Source organism: Oryctolagus cuniculus, chromosome 15 (genome assembly GCF_051225735.1).
Source record: "Oryctolagus cuniculus isolate XC-2025 breed Fujian yellow rabbit chromosome 15, ASM5122573v1, whole genome shotgun sequence".
NCBI lineage: Eukaryota > Metazoa > Chordata > Mammalia > Lagomorpha > Leporidae > Oryctolagus > Oryctolagus cuniculus.
In genome coordinates, this window is record NC_142881.1 from 79,389,577 (window position 1) to 79,405,239 (window position 15,663).

Here is a 15,663-nt window from a genome sequence, read left to right on the forward strand (position 1 = left end):
GGACAATCCTTCACTTTCTTTCTCTTACATCTGCCTTTCAAATATGTAAGTCCTAAAAATGAGCATAGAAAGGATAAAAATGCCTCAATTAATAATGCACAAAAGACACATACAGTTCATTAAGAAAAAAAAATTAAACTGTGGGGAAAAAACAGTGACCCTCACTAGCAGTCAGGGGGAAGCCCCGTCAAGGAAGGCACAGCAGACAGGAAAAGCCTAAAAATAGTGCAGGTCAGAATTTGGGATGGAACGTGGGGAGATGGATCTTGTGATTTTATCCTTTGGGTGGGAATATAAATTATTCCACTTCGGTGATGTTTGTGAAATAGAAGTTGTCTATAGCTTTAAGAAATTCTAAAACAGGGCCTGGCGCTGTGGCGCAGCGGGTTAATGCCCTGGCCTGAAGTGCTGGCATCCCATATAGGCACTGGTTCTAGTCTCGGCTGCTCCACTTCCCATCCAGCTCTCTACTGTGGCCTGTGAAAGCAGTGTAAGATGGCCCTGGCCCTTGGGGCCCCTGCACCCACGTGGGAGACCCAGAAAAAGCTCCTGGCTTTGGATCGGCACAGCTCCAGCCATTGCGGCCAATTTGGGAGTGAGCCAGTGGATGGAAGACTTCTCTCTCTCTCTGCCTCTCCTCTCTCTGTGTAACTCTGACTTTCAAGTAAATAAATAATTTTTTTTGACAGGCAGAGTTAGACAGTGAGAGAGAGAGACAGCGAGAAAGGTCTTCCTTCCTTTGGTTCACCCCCCAAATGGCTGCCATGGCTGGCACTGTGCCGATCTGAAGCCAGGAGCCAGGTGCCTCCTGGTCTTCTGTGCAGGTGCAGGTCCCAAGCACCTGGGCCATCCTCTACTGCCTTCCCGGCCACAGCAGAGAGCCAGACTGGAAGAGGAGCAACTGGGACAGAATCCAGCACCCCAACTGGGACTAGAACCTGGGGTACCGGCACTGCAGGTGGAGGATTAGCCAAGTGAGCTGCGGCACTGGCCAATAAGTCTTTAAAAAAAAAAAAAAAAAAAGAGGGAGCTGGACTGGAAGTGGAGCAGCCCAGCCTCCAACCTGTGGGGGAAAAAAAAAAAAGAAAGAAATTCTAACACAAAAAACTGTGTCTTGTGGTGTGTTTATACTGGCATACTTCTGGAAACAACCTTAGCCGTCAGGATAACTTTTAAGTCATTTCCTTAATGGAATAGTAGAGACTGAGACTATGAATTCCAAACCTAGGCCTTGGTTTGGAGCTCAGCTTCCTCTGTTGGGCAGGTGTTGGACTTAGAGCCGTGACAAACCTCTTGGCCGTGGTTTCATGTGTATGATGGAGTAGTGGTACTTAATCTCTTCGGGCTTTTGAAAGAATGAAGCAAGTCCTGGAACAATTCCTGATACCACAGCATCAACAGAAGGCTATTTTTGATATGTATCAACTTGAGAAGTATATAAAATGTAAGGGATTCTTTTAAAGCAAGGTGTGAAGCATTACTGCAGCGTGTGTCATTGGTGTAGCTGTGCGTGGAGAATGTTGCTGTGACCTTAGCTGTCTGCAGAGAGGAACGCGCATACAGGAAGGTGGAGCTGCCTGCAACTCAGTGCCGTCTCTTAGGTGAGAAGCAGGGATGTGGAGTCGCCAGAGAACAGGCTGGGGCTCCAGGTATCTTTACTGTTTCTGTAAAACCACACATGCAAGTACCTGGTGGTTGCGTGAGGTTAGGAACGGGCAGGCTCAGGTAAGAAGAGGTTAGGTACAGTAAGTTCTAGTGTTTTGTGACACAGAAAGGTAACGATAGATCACTACAACTGTATGTTGTTGTTGTTGTTTTAAAATTTTATTTATTTATTTGAAAGTCAGAGTTACATAGAGAGGGAGGAAGAGATAGAGACAGAGAGGTCTTCCATCGCTGGTTCACTCCCTCGAGTGGCTGCAATAGCTGGGACTGAGCCAGGCCAAAGCCAGGAGCCAGGAGCTTCTTCTGGGTCCCCCACATGCGTGCAGGGGCCCAAGCACTGGGGCCATCCTCCTTTCCCAGGACATCAGCAGGGAGCTGGATCAGAAGCGGAGCAGCTGGGTCTTGAACCAGTGCCCACATGGGATGCTGGTGTCACAGGTGGCAGCTTTACCTGCGGTGTCACAGCGCCAGACCCACAGTTGTGTGTTTTATGAAGAACTAGAAGAAGGGAGTTTGGAAGCTCCCAGCACAAAGAAGTGACAGATGTTTAAGGAGATGGAAATGCTGATTTCCCTGATTGGATTGTTGTATACTGTATATATGAATCAAATTCTCACAGTATGCCTTGTAAATGTGTATAATTATTGTGTGTCTGTTAAAAGTCAGGGCTGGGCATGTGGCCTAGTGGTTAAGATGCCCACAGCACGTGCTGGAGTGGCTTTGGTGCCCACATCTGATTCCTCGTCCCATCTTGCTGCTAATGCAGACCTCAGGAGGAGCAGTGATGGCTCTGGTAGTGGGGTTCCTGCCGCCCACATGGGAAACGTGGGCCAAGTTCCCAGCTCCCAGCTTCAGTCCCAGCCAGGAGCCATTTCAGGCATTGGGGGGATGAACCAGAAGATGGGGACCTCCTTCCTCAGTGTGTCTCTCCCTCTTCTCAAGTTTAAACAACTACTACTACTAATTTTAAAAATGAAGTAAAGGCGGCTTAATGTTATGTTTATTAAACCTAAATTGTCTGTACTGGAATGTCAGGAATATCAGTTAATCTTTACCTTTGTGTGTTTGAAATATTTTATAATTAGAGATTTTAAAGAAAGGCCTTCCAGGATATCAGAAGGAATTAAGACAATAGTGTGAGTTTTTTTTTTTTTTTAAATAAACTCCTTTTCCCTGTTTTCAAAATGGAAATACATTTCTTGTTTGTTGTAACAGAAAAATACAGTATAAATTCACATGAAAATGTGTGTGCGTGTGACATAGAAAGTGAAGATTCCGGTGCTGTCTGCTCTCTGGTCCTTGCAGGTGTTTGTAAAATGCTCAGTTTTAAAGAATGTTGACAGCTAGAACAACACTCCACACCCTGCTTGCATCTGGCTTTTATCACTTGCCGGGGATGGCGTCTCCCATTTTCACATGATACGGAGAGTTCCACCGTGTACATTCTGGTGTAACGGAGGACATGTTTCGTCCAATGAGACTAATTTGGATATGATTCTGTCCAATGGAAGGATGGTGTAGAGAAAGCTCTGTGGTTTGTAATCTAACAGATTATTTTCTACTTTTTTTAAAAGACATTACTGCAAGAGCATGTCCAGTCGACGTCGTTACAATCGAGACTTGGAGCAGGATGAGGCGTTTATCCCCGTGGGAGAGTCGCTGAAAGACCTCATCGACCAGTCGCAGAGCTCTGGGAGCGGATCTGGCCTTCCTCTGCTGGTGAGTTAAGGGTCCATGCAGGCAGGCTGCTGGGCTGATAGAGAACTTGGCGATCGTAGGGCTGCAGGCGGCTTCACATTGGCTTACATTATGGAAAGTTTTTAAGAGACTGAAGGTAGCAAGAGTAGTTTCTACTTGAAGTGAAGAGAAGTGTGCCCAGGTTTTCAGGTGAGCTGCCTCCTTCCTGTGCTCCTCACAACCTAACATCACGTCGTCAGCATCTCAGATAAGATGCTACAAGTCCACACCTCCCGTCTGTTCCCCTAATGCCATGAATGTCTCCGGTTTTTAACAGTGTGCCTGTTCAGCCAGGCGGATTTTCAGAAAGTTCATGGAAATGGAATTTAGGTTTGTATTACTGCAAAAAGTTTCAAATCTGTGTACACAGGAGTCTTCAAAGGCTCATGGAAAATGTTTATTATAAAGGAAAGCTATGCATGGATTTCAGAATTTTTTGCACCCACAAAAACTTACAATTCCATTTCCATGAACTTTTCGAAGTACGCTCATGAATTAGACAACCCAAAAGCCATCAGTTGGCAAACAGATAGTGTCTGTTGGTACAGCAGAAAAGTGGTCATTGATAAACAGGAACAGACTACTCACACACGCCAAAACCTGGGTGACTTTCAGAAGCCTCGCCTGCTGCGTGAAAGAAGCTGACACACGAGGCTCCCTGTTGGTGTTTCTCTGAATGCGATGCTAGAAGAAGTGTACCGGGGGGCAGGAGGCAGATGGGGGTTGCCAGGGTTGGGGAGAGGGACTGTGCCACAGTACCGAACACACAACCATACGTACGCATTTATCAAAACTCCCTGCCTTGTTTTCAGGAGAGATACATTGATGCATTTTATTATATGTAAAAGAGCCCTCAAGAATCCTGACTCCTAAGAGTTCCAAAAGGGACTCTGTAACAAGTGATACCTAGTGTAAATCAGTTTAGATTGCGTAAGATTGAGCCCGTGTTAGGTGTCTTGCCACCTTGGAGCAGTGTTCTCTGATGATCACCAGTGCTTCTGAAAATGGAAAGTAACAATCAGGGTACATGCCTTGCTCAACAAATACTAATTATACTCGTCATACTTGAGGTGTTGTCCCAGATAAATCCCTATATTGTGTGAGCAGGGGAAGGAATTCAAGCAGAATTCCATCTAGGAATAAGACCATTGCTGATAAGTGTGTGTGCCAGGGAGGGTTTAAGGGGAGACACAGCACTCTCGGGGTGCTGGACACACGAGACGAGCCGTGCAGGTTGGAGTGAGGCAGATAGGAGGGCTCCAGCAGGTGACCCGCATATGGGGCCATGTAGATGGAACCGGGGGTTTTAACTTAGATACAGATTTGGCTGCATAAACTCTAAAACACCCCAAAACTCAGTGGCCTGAAGCAGCAGGTATTTGGGGGTTTACCTTCTGCATGCGCTCCATCAGAGCTGGGTGCTGTCGCTCATGTGCATGACTGACGGTTCACAGCACACAGAGCTCTCCCCAGGAACAGCAGGAAGGGCAAGCCCCACGCACAGACATCTGTTGGAGTCTGCCTGCAGCACGTCTGCTGCCCAAAGCCTGTAGTGCAAGCTCTAGGGCTGCCCTGGGGCCGCTCTGGCCGACAGCCTGACACGCTGACGTGGGTTAGTCAGGGCCGGTTTATGGCTTCAAAGTACCGTTGTGGTGGGTTTCAAAGCCATGCCTGAGTAACCCGTTTCCATGTGGTCTCTGTACGCGGCTGTGCCTGTCTTAGGTTGTCCCCCAGGGGATCTTACCCGTTGTTGACTAACCAGTGCTCAAAACGAGACCACATACCGTGTCCAGGTCTCATGTGTGAAGCACATGGCCACTGCAGTATTGCAGTTGGTCACTGGGCTGTGCTGTGCTTTTCAGTGGGATGGCCGGCCAGGCCCCTGTGTTGGTCTTATTAGCTTCTTTACATCCAGGGCTCAAAACCTTGTTCTTTTCTCTGTAAAGGTTCAGCGAACTATCGCCAAACAGATTCAGATGGTGCGGCAAGTTGGAAAGGGCCGGTATGGAGAAGTGTGGATGGGTAAATGGCGTGGAGAGAAAGTGGCAGTCAAGGTGTTTTTCACCACTGAAGAGGCCAGCTGGTTTCGAGAAACAGAAATCTACCAAACAGTGCTGATGCGACACGAGAACATACTCGGTGGGTACACGCATGGCGCTGGTCAAGGCCACGCTCCAGCAGGGTCTGCGGGGTGCAGGGGGAAGCTTGCCTTCCGGCTTCAGAACCCAGTGAGTGCAGCTGCGTGCACTTGGCTCAGGCAAACCCAGGAGGATGTGCAGCTGAAATACAACACAGTCCTGCATGCCTGCCAGCCACAGAACTTACTGCGGGACTGGGAGAACCGCAGGGTTTCAGACGGAAAGCAGCGCTGGTGTATTGCACAATAACAATGAGAACCAGACCTTCCATACACAATCCAAGCGTTTCATGAATTTTTTTAACTGCCTTGTACCTGTGTCAGCTCAGCAGCCCAACATGCAGCCTCCCTGCACGTCCTGTGCTCAGTCCGTGTCCTCTGCGCCTGGTGCACACAGTAGCAAGTTAGGGACTGTGGTCAGTGTGGTGCCTCAGCTGCTGTCACTCCCCTGCGTTTTATCTTGAGCTGCTCTCTCCCTGCTTTTAATATGGAGAGTGCAAGAGCGAGCATGCAACAAGTGCTGGGTTGGATTTCTGAGACGCTGTCACAAACTGCCCCAAACGTACTTAAAGCAACAGGATTTTGTTCTCAGGGCTTTGGAGGCTAGAGGCTAAAAGTTTCAAACCTAGTGTCAGCAGGGCCATACTGCACCAGAAGGCTCCTCGGGGGGTCCTTCCTAGCCTCTCGTGGGCCCCTGCCTGGCACTCCTGGTGTTCCTTGACATGAGACAACTCTCCAGGCCTCCTCCCCGTGTGCCCGGTCTGCATTTCCCTAGAGAAAGGGCCAGCCGCGGAGGATTGGGCCCCACTGTCGTCCCAGATGCCCTCATCTTAACTGCGTTACTTCTGCAAAACCCACTTCCCAAATAAGGTCATCTTACAGGTTCCCGAGGACGTGCGTCTGGGGGAACACTATTCCGCACAGCCAGCACGCACTCACCTCTTTGAGGAGAGGCGGGGAAGGGAGAGAAAAAGATGGCAGTGTTGGAGAGCAGGTGGCCTGCCGGCCAGACTGAGATGGCAGAGGGGGTGAGGCACATATCGAGGGGAGGAGCTCCCTCAGGTAAACGTTTTTGACTTTGTTAGGGTGCCCACTTTTCGACTTGAACTTGAGAGCTCCTTCTGCCAGAGACCCTTGTATGCTGACATGTTGATAACATTCCCCAGGTCATTGTTTAACGTGTGATTTACTCTTAGTCATATTATTGTCACTTTGATGTTTATTAAGATTGTTTTAAACTGATTGCCGCGGCATAGCTGCACATGTACAAAGAGCAGCTACAGGAATTTGGTAGCATATCCAGGAGGTCTTGGCAGGCAGGCTACATCTTGTTACCTGTATGTGGTACCTAAATGGTGCTCATAGCCCGAGTGTGCGGTCATTCCCTTCCTAGCCATCTCTGACGACAGCTAACCTTTCACCTGGTTCACTGGACAGGTTTCATAGCAGCGGACATTAAAGGCACAGGCTCCTGGACTCAACTCTACCTGATCACCGACTACCATGAGAACGGGTCCCTCTATGACTTCCTGAAATGTGCCACCCTGGACACCAGAGCTCTGCTCAAGTTGGCTTACTCGGCTGCCTGTGGTCTGTGCCACTTGCACACAGAAATTTATGGCACCCAAGGGAAGCCTGCCATTGCCCATCGAGACCTGAAGAGCAAAAACATCCTCATCAAGAAAAACGGGAGCTGTTGTATTGCTGACCTGGGCCTTGCTGTTAAATTCAACAGGTGCGGGGGTCTTTGCCCAACCATGTTGAAAGTGTTGTCACCTCCAAAGGGTGTTTCTGTACCTGTTTGTCCTGAGGACATTGCAACTCTGAAAACACGTAGGGACCCTTCGTTAGGTCATATATGCATATAGTTGGAGTTTTATGGGGTTTTCTTGTTAGTAATTACATACTACTTTACATAATTCTTGATTTCCTGCTTTTTGTCTTACATGTCCTTCCTTTTCAGAAGGGTGTTTGTGTAGATCTGCCTCATTCTTTTTTTTTAATTTTAAGATTTATTTTATTTATTAGAGAGAGAGAGAGAGATCTTCCATCAGCTGGTTCACCCCCCAAATGGCTGCAGTGGCTGGAACTGAGCCTGTTTGAAGCCAGGAGCCAGGAGCTTCCTCTGGGTCTCCCACATGGGTGCAGGGGCCCAAGGACTTGGGCCATCTTCCACTGTTCTCCCAGGCCATAGCAGAGAGCTGGATCAGAAGTGGAGCAGCTGGCACCCATATGGGATGCTGGTGCTACAGGCCAGGTCTTTAACCTGCCTGTGCCACAGCACTGACCCCCTGCTGCTACTTAACAGATGTAGTTTTCCGTGACCCAACTGTTGGATGTTACTGTTACCTTCAGTTTATCCCTGTTATTAAAAAAGTTTTAGCGAACATTACTATGTTTTATCCATAGAATACAATATGGCCTTGAGCACTTGTACAAGTATTTGTTCCCAATGGATTCCTGGAGAAGGAGTATGTGAAATTCCGACCTGTGGCCTGTTGTCCCCTCACAAAGCAGGCGTCAGCTACCCCTCCTGTGAACAGAGCAGAGAAAGACGCCCTTTCTCCACGACTGCTGGATGGTGCCAGCTGTTTAAACATCAGAGTTACAAAGCTTTTAGGATATGAGAGAGAGAAAGGGGGAGACACTGGTGTAAAATGTCGTGAAAACACAAGCTAGGCTCTTCGTTGGTGGCACTCACCCTGGATACCATCTTGTTTCAGTGACACGAATGAAGTGGATGTGCCCCTGAACACCAGGGTGGGCACCAAGCGCTACATGGCTCCCGAGGTGCTGGACGAGAGCCTGAACAAAAACCACTTCCAGCCCTACATCATGGCGGACATCTACAGCTTCGGCCTCATCATCTGGGAGATGGCCCGCCGCTGCGTCACGGGAGGTAGGCGGTGGGGCGGCCTGCCTGGTCCTACTGGTTTGCCCATCGTTGAAGAAACAGCAGCTGCTGTGGGGTAATTTAGATGTCACGTCTGTCAGAGTCCCCAGGAGCGCCCCCCAGATGCCATGATGGCTCTAGGACTCGGCACGTAGTCATTCTCACGGCTGAGATGTACGGTGAGAGCCACAAGTCTAACTCGGACAAGGAAAGGGCCGGGGGCAGAGTCAGGATGCCGAGCCCCTCCCACTGTGGACCGTGATGACGTCTGTCATGCACTGTCACACAGGGCACTCACAGCAAAGCTGGTGGTGTGGGCATCCTCCTCCTGGCCACTCCCAAACCCCCGGCTCCCAGAGGGAAAGCAGGTGTCGAGTGCGTACCGTCCAGGAGCAGCCGTGCCTTTACCACAGGGAGAGTTCTGTGTGCACGCAGGGCGGCGTCTTGCCTGCAGGCTCCTAGGCACCAGCCCAGGGCGGCCTTGCAAGCAGGCTTCAGTGAGAAGCCCGGCGTCAGGCCTGCTGTTGTCTGAACTCTGGTCTGCAGCTCATGTCTCTCCACTGTGGGACAAAGTCAGCCAGAGGGCTAGACACGCATTTCATTGGTAGGAACAGCCTGCTAGTCGGTGGTCCTGTGTATGGTGTAGAGTAAGTGCAAGGGTTCGCCTTGCCCCCCACCCACGGAATACTGGCGTTTCCTGATGGGCTGTCACAGTTCTGGGGTGCTGGCTGGAGGGGAGGAAATAATGGGCATGAATAAGAGAAGCCCGTGCACTCACCGTTCGAAGTGGACCCCCAGGCCCTAGCTGTCTTCCTTGGGTAGGAGCTGTGTGGCCCTGTAGCTCTGCAGGTTGGCTGCGCAGTGTGGCCACGGTGTCCCTCTGCCTGCAGGGATCGTGGAAGAGTACCAGCTGCCGTACTACAACATGGTGCCCAGCGACCCGTCCTACGAGGACATGCGCGAGGTCGTGTGCGTCAAGCGGCTGCGGCCGATTGTGTCCAACCGCTGGAACAGCGACGAGGTGAGTGCCGGCTCCCCGCAGAGGGGGCGGGCTTTGGCGCCCACCACCCTCTCTGCTCACCGTTTCTTCTTTGCTTCCAGTGCCTGCGGGCCGTGCTGAAGCTGATGTCAGAGTGCTGGGCCCACAATCCAGCCTCCAGACTCACGGCGCTGCGGATCAAGAAGACGCTGGCCAAGATGGTGGAGTCGCAGGATGTAAAGATCTGAGCTACGCGCTGCAGGCGCCGCCCCTGCCCCTGGGCTCGCCGGGGCCAGCATGGGAGGAGGACTCGAACCTGGCTCACGCCCGCCCTCACTGCACCTTCCCAGGCTGCTAGCGTCAGACCCTCCCGTATCCTAGAAGCCGGGAACTCGTAGACACTTGGTTTCTATACGAACAGCTGTGTTTTAAATGTGGTATTTGATGCCTTTTTTTATTGGGTTTCTATGAACTGCATAGACTTCAGTCCTGATGAGTAGGGCTCCAGTCAGACTCTGGGTGCTGAGCTGCCTGGTCAGCAGGTGGTGCTTTCTGTGAAAGCCTCCGGAAGATAGAGTTCAGCAGAGGTGGAGAAGCACACGCTTGCCTTCTACCCGAGGACGTTCCATCTGTGCGCTCCGCTTGCCTTTGCAGAGTGGCCCCGAGGGGGCGCCTGGCCTGCCTCCGTCACCCGCCAGCCGCCCTCGGCTGCCCTGGGAGCTGGAAGACAATGACGGACGAGTGCACAGGAAGGTGCTGGTGGCTGCTGGTTTGTGCTTTAAAAATGCAATTTCTGACCGAGAGTCCCCTTCTTTAAAAGCCTTGCGGGCTGGAGAGCTCCCCCACCCGTGTTTCTTCTTAATGTCAAAGTCAGTGTCAAGGCCAAAAGAAGTCTAAAGTGCCCGTGAATCTGGACTGTTTTCCTGCCACCACCCTTTTTTTTGGGGGGGGGGGTATTTTGTTGGGAAGAGCACCCTCCCCAGAGCTGGAGCCTCCAGTGCCATAAGCTGCGTCACCTGGAAAGCACCTGCTGTGCGTTGGCCCGCAGTGCCAGTGCCGCTGACTGCCTTCTGTGTTCCTCGTTCTCAGTGACTTTTAAAAGGGAAGTTATTTATATTTTGTGTATAATGTGCTTTACTTGCAAAACCCCTGCTCCCTGACAGCCTGCGGGGGTCACATGTGTCCGTGTATTAGCAGCCAGCTCACGGGGCCCTCAGCCCACCCCCCAGGGGAGACACTGGGGAGAGCGGGACTATGGGGGAGTGTTCAGAATGATCGCGGCCACGGCAGGGCTCCCCATGCCGGGCCCTGTCAGCCCTGGGCAAAAATGTGTCCACTAAGATCGCAATGTTCCTTTACGAGAGGAGTCTCTTGATTAGAAATGTTGTCTCAGAGCTGATGGAAATCCATGCGCAACTGTTAATTAAGCGTGTTGTAGACAACCAGATGGTTTGCGGTTTCTGCGCCCTGCCGTGTGCAGACACTGGAGAGTCGGGAGAGGCTCAGCACCTGGTCAGCACCCGTGAGCACGCAGTGCGCCTGTCACTCAGTAAAGTGGTGCCAGTTTCCTAGATGCTTTCCCGCCTCCAGGAACGGTGCAGGTCCTGCAGCTTGCTACCGCGTAACACCTCCAGATAGCCACCTCCTGCTCAGAACACACAGCTCATGGGTGCATCCCGTGAGATCGACATAGCATCCATGCGGGGATATCACACACGGTCAGAAAGGCTTAAAGTAAACGCGGGCAAATCACAGCACGTGTCCTTCCGTGTCGTTGGAAGCTAAAACGCACATGTGGGTGTCTACACAAATTTGAAGCTTGCCTTATCCGTCTGGATTGTTTAGTAAGTTGCATCTCACATAATCAAAATCGGAAGTGTTTATTAAGATAAGTAAATTTGCATATTGGCAGTACCAAATAACTTGCCTTTTTGCCTTTTCAGAATGTTTCCCCATCTATATATCCAGAAATATATTTTCATCGAGATTGCCACGTGACGTTTTTGAGCCCTGGTTAACCTTGGTTAACCTTGGTTTGTGTATGACTTGATAAACTAAAAATTTTGGTCATCTTAGTATAGGAAATTTATACCGAAAGGCAAATTTCATTCTTAGAAATGCTAAAATGGTATGTGAAGCAAAAAATTGCAGTGTATGAGGTCACAATGATAATGTTTTTGATTAGTGTGGACTGGTGACAGTGATACTGAGAATTAACCCGAAAAAACTTGTTCAACAAAAACATTTCCTAGGATACGATCTTCTTTAAAAAGCAAATGCTGCCAGATTTGGAATCCTGAAATCTAAAAAAAAAAAAAAAAAAGTTGCATGAAACTTAACCATTTTCTGCTCTCCTTCTCACTCTTACTCTTAAATTTGAAGTTTAGCTACTAAGTGAAGCAATTACTCTGTCAGCCAGTAAGGGGAAGCCCTGTGTGTGTGGTACCACTGTTGATAATTGATGAGACCCTGAAAGTTTAGAATTCAGCATTCATAAATGTCTGGCTTCAGCCAGCCATACCTTTTAAATATCATAAACAGAAAAGCAAAAGCCTAAAGGACCTGGATATGAACAGCGGGAGTGAGTTCTCTTATGCGGCGGCGAGTCTGGGATTAAAGGCTCACCGAGACCCGCTTCCCTTTGTCCTGCAGCTCTCCCTGTGCTCGCTCACTGAACAAGTCTCTGAAGTGCAGCGCTTTCATCAGCTTTTCCTGTTGCCTTCCCAGCGTCCAGGGGTGTTCATAAACTCAGAAAGTGACCTTCACCTGTGGTTTCTGAAAAATCGCGTTTCCCTAGAATGTGCCAGATGTTTTCCCTATTCACTCCTCACAAATACTCAGTACCTCGTTTTTCGGATGCTTTATTTAGAACACAAATGCAGTACAGTTTTTAAAGAATCGTGCATCTCGAGGTGGTCCAGGATTAAATTTGATACTGAAGAATAATTTATTCCAAACAGATTTTTATATATTAAAACATTTCTTGACATATATTTTGTTTTGAATTGTTTCTAAATATCTTGAAATAATTTCAACCGCAGAAATACTGTGTGCGTTTTTGTTAAAGAATCATGGCCCTTGGACTGTTTAAAAGTGGCAGCATTGGAGAAGAGCTCGGTCAGAGGCAAAGGTCGCCTCTGCGCCCTGTGCTGTGGCGAGAGCCGCGCTGGGACCCGGCCGAGGGCAGCAGCAGGGGCCACCATCCCCATCGTCCCTCAGGAAGGCGTGTGAATGCAGCTCCCGCAAAGGGTGAACTATCGCCGTAATTTTAGCTTGTGCTCTGTACTCTGCTTTTCCGTGGAATTATTTAATCCTCTTAGTGACCTCTGTCCTTTCCATTTACAAACTGAACTGCAGTATATATTGTATAAAGTGAACATATCCTTACAGCCTCATTAGGGAGAGTGTACATAGATGTTGAAAGAAGGGCAAAGACAAGCAATTTTATTATGCAATTGTAAACACCAAAACCAAGAGACTCGTCTTTGATATGTAACACACTAAATGTATTTTGTACAGCATCTGGCCTGAAAGGTGCCTTATTAAGTTTACCATTAATTGCTTTGTTCTATATACAGATTATGTCCAATGTATCATTTTTAAGTAAATAACCTTATTTTAGTATACTTAGTGATGTGTTTGTGGTACTGTGCTGGTTCCGTTTTGTGTATCAGAAGCCACTGGTGAGGTTGTATAACAGAGAAGTTAGTGCCCACGTGTGCTTTGGCCACCAGGACCCCGGCACCGAGCGGGAGTGGGGGGTGACCACGCACACCAGCCTTGGGGTACATGCGGAAGTTACACATTTACTGTGGTGAAAGGAATTTTCCTTTAAAACACAAAACAATGCTTTTTGATGGTAAAAGTAGGCACTCATGGCAGAAATTTGGGGAAGCTAGAAGCAGAAATCCCTCTAAGTTATATTGCAGACATCGGCACCACATTTGAATCTTTATCTTCAGTTTTTAAGCTGGTTTTTTTTTTTTTTTTTTTCCTACAGAAGATCCCAGTGTGCCATTAAATACCCATTGAGGACATTTTTTAGTGGCTGCATAATGTTCCACCAAGTAGGTGGAATCATTTATTTATTTCTATGACTACTTGGGTTATTTTCATTGTTTTGGAAAATAGAACCAATGTATTGACCACCCTTGCACATGAGTCTCAAGATGGTGTTCCTACAACCAGCACTGGTGGATGTGAACTTTTTCAGAGCTGCTGTATTTAGGGTGGGGAGAACCAGACCTGCGATTCCTGGTGGGTGCTGTCTGTTGCACCTGCTGTGCCTCAGCACCTGGCCAGGGGCTGCTTTCCAGCCTTTACTGAGCAGTGGCTCAGTGCCCTGGCCAGGCGCTGCTCCTACGGCCCCACGAAGGAAGCCTCAGCCCACCTTGCCTGAGCTCGCAGTGACATCCTGACCCTCACTGCCCACAGAGGCCGGCCACCTGCCCAGGCTGGTGTCACCGTGTGTGTGGTCACCCCAGCAGTGCTTGCTTGAAAGGGTTACAGAGTCTCCCATGTTGGTTGCAGGGGCCCAAGGACATGGGCCATCTTCCACTGCATTCCCAGGCCATAGCAGAGAGCTGGATCGGAAATGGAGCAGCCGGGACACGAACCGGCGTCCATGTTGGATGCCGGCACTGCAGGTGGCGGCTTTACTGCTACGCCACAGCGCCAGCCCCCTGGCGGCGTGCGGGATGCTTTCTCAGGGCGCTGACAGCAGACACCGGCACTGGTTGGTAGCTCTCAAAAGGTATTCGTGGCCGGCGCCGTGGCTCAGTAGGCTAATCCTCCGCCTAGCGGCGCCGGCACACCGGGTTCTAGTCCCGGTTGGGGCGCCGGATTCTGTCCCGGTTGCCCCTCTTCCAGGCCAGCTCTCTGCTGTGGCCAGGGAGTGCAGTGGAGGATGGCCCAGGTGCTTGGGCCCTGCACCCCATGGGAGACCAGGAAAAGCACCTGGATCCTGGCTCCTGCCATCGGATCAGCGCGGTGCGCTGGCCGCAGCGCGCCGGCCGCGGCGGCCATTGGAGGGTGAACCAACGGCAAAGGAAGACCTTTCTCTCTGTCTCTCTCTCTCACTGTCCACTCTGCCTGTCAAAAAAAAAAAAAAAAAAAAAAAAAAAGTATTCGTGTTGGGTGGGTGGGAGCTCACACAGAAGGCTTGTGGGAGTGTCCACTTAGTGTTAATGGAAGGCGGTTTTCCATAATAGCAGCTTACTTCTAATGCTACGTGATGGGGAACACGCGGGTTTCCCAGGCTTACCAAATACTCGCTTTCCTTCCATCTCTAAAGACGCTGGCCCCCAAACTGGAGCAACAGCTGGTACTCCGTTTTCCCTCCCAGCACCATCGCACTCGGGAGACTGTTTCCAAGGATGCTTTGCCACGAATAGTGCAGACAGAACCAGACCGGGCTAGTGCTCGCTGTTCCGATCAGCCTTGTGGAGGATCTCCGTTTCACCCCAACACTAACTGGCCCCTAAGTTTTCACTTGGAGAGGTCCCTCTGCAGCTGCCTGTGCCCCTGCCATCTGCCACGTCACACACGAGTGAGTTAGCTTTGCTCTGGTCCTTGGGGCAGTCCCTTGCCCTGGGGGGCATGGTCCCCTGATGTCAGTGTCACTGTTGGGGACATGGGAGCTCATTACTGTAAGCTCTGGGTGCAGGGTAAGGGTGGGAATGAATGAGTCCCTCAGAGGCTGGGTCCAGTCCCAGCTCCGCCTCCAATCCAGTTTCCTGCTAATGGAGATGGGAGAGACGGAAGTGGCAGCTCCAGTTCTTGGGTCCCTGCACCCCCATGAGAGCCCCGGATTGAGTCCGCATCTTTAGCCTGGCCCAGCCCCACCTCCAGCTCTAGTGGGTACTTGAGGAGTGAACCAGTGGATGGAAGATTTCTGTGTCTGTCTCTGCCTTCAAATAAGTGAAAAAAAATTTTTTTCAAACATTTAAGGCAGAAGCAGGGACTACGGCTGAAAATTTCACCCATGAGCGCCCTTTGAGGTGGGCTTACTCTCTGGTTTCAGTGGGGGGTGTGTGGTCCGCCTACTGCTCCAGTGACAATTGCAGGTCCCTGGACTTGTCCAGTAGCCTTCTCCCCTGGGTGCTCCACGTGTGCTCGGATCATGAAACCCAAGGTGGTCCTAGATCCCCCAGGACCCCTACCTCTACCTCACTGCTCGTGTACCAGACTTCACGCAGGGACCAGGTACAAGTCCTTAAGGGTCACTTATATTGGAGTTATTTTCAGGCTGGG

General features: G+C 50.1%; 1 protein-coding gene across 4 annotated transcripts in view; it reads left to right on the plus strand.

The window, feature by feature from the left end:
- BMPR1A (bone morphogenetic protein receptor type 1A) overlaps positions 1-13,037 on the plus strand; it is a 136,926-nt gene extending 123,889 nt beyond the window's left edge. For all 4 annotated transcript variants that reach the window (XM_070057996.2, XM_051823147.3, XM_089313603.1 and 1 more), the window contains 6 exons: positions 3,240-3,384; positions 5,349-5,541; positions 6,977-7,274; positions 8,263-8,438; positions 9,323-9,453; positions 9,534-13,037. In XM_070057996.2, the coding sequence (XP_069914097.1) occupies positions 3,240-3,384; positions 5,349-5,541; positions 6,977-7,274; positions 8,263-8,438; positions 9,323-9,453; positions 9,534-9,659 (1,069 nt within the window). In that variant the 3' untranslated portion in view covers positions 9,660-13,037. The remainder of the gene's footprint in view (positions 1-3,239; positions 3,385-5,348; positions 5,542-6,976; positions 7,275-8,262; positions 8,439-9,322; positions 9,454-9,533) is intronic.
- The last annotated feature ends 2,626 nt before the right edge of the window (positions 13,038-15,663 follow it).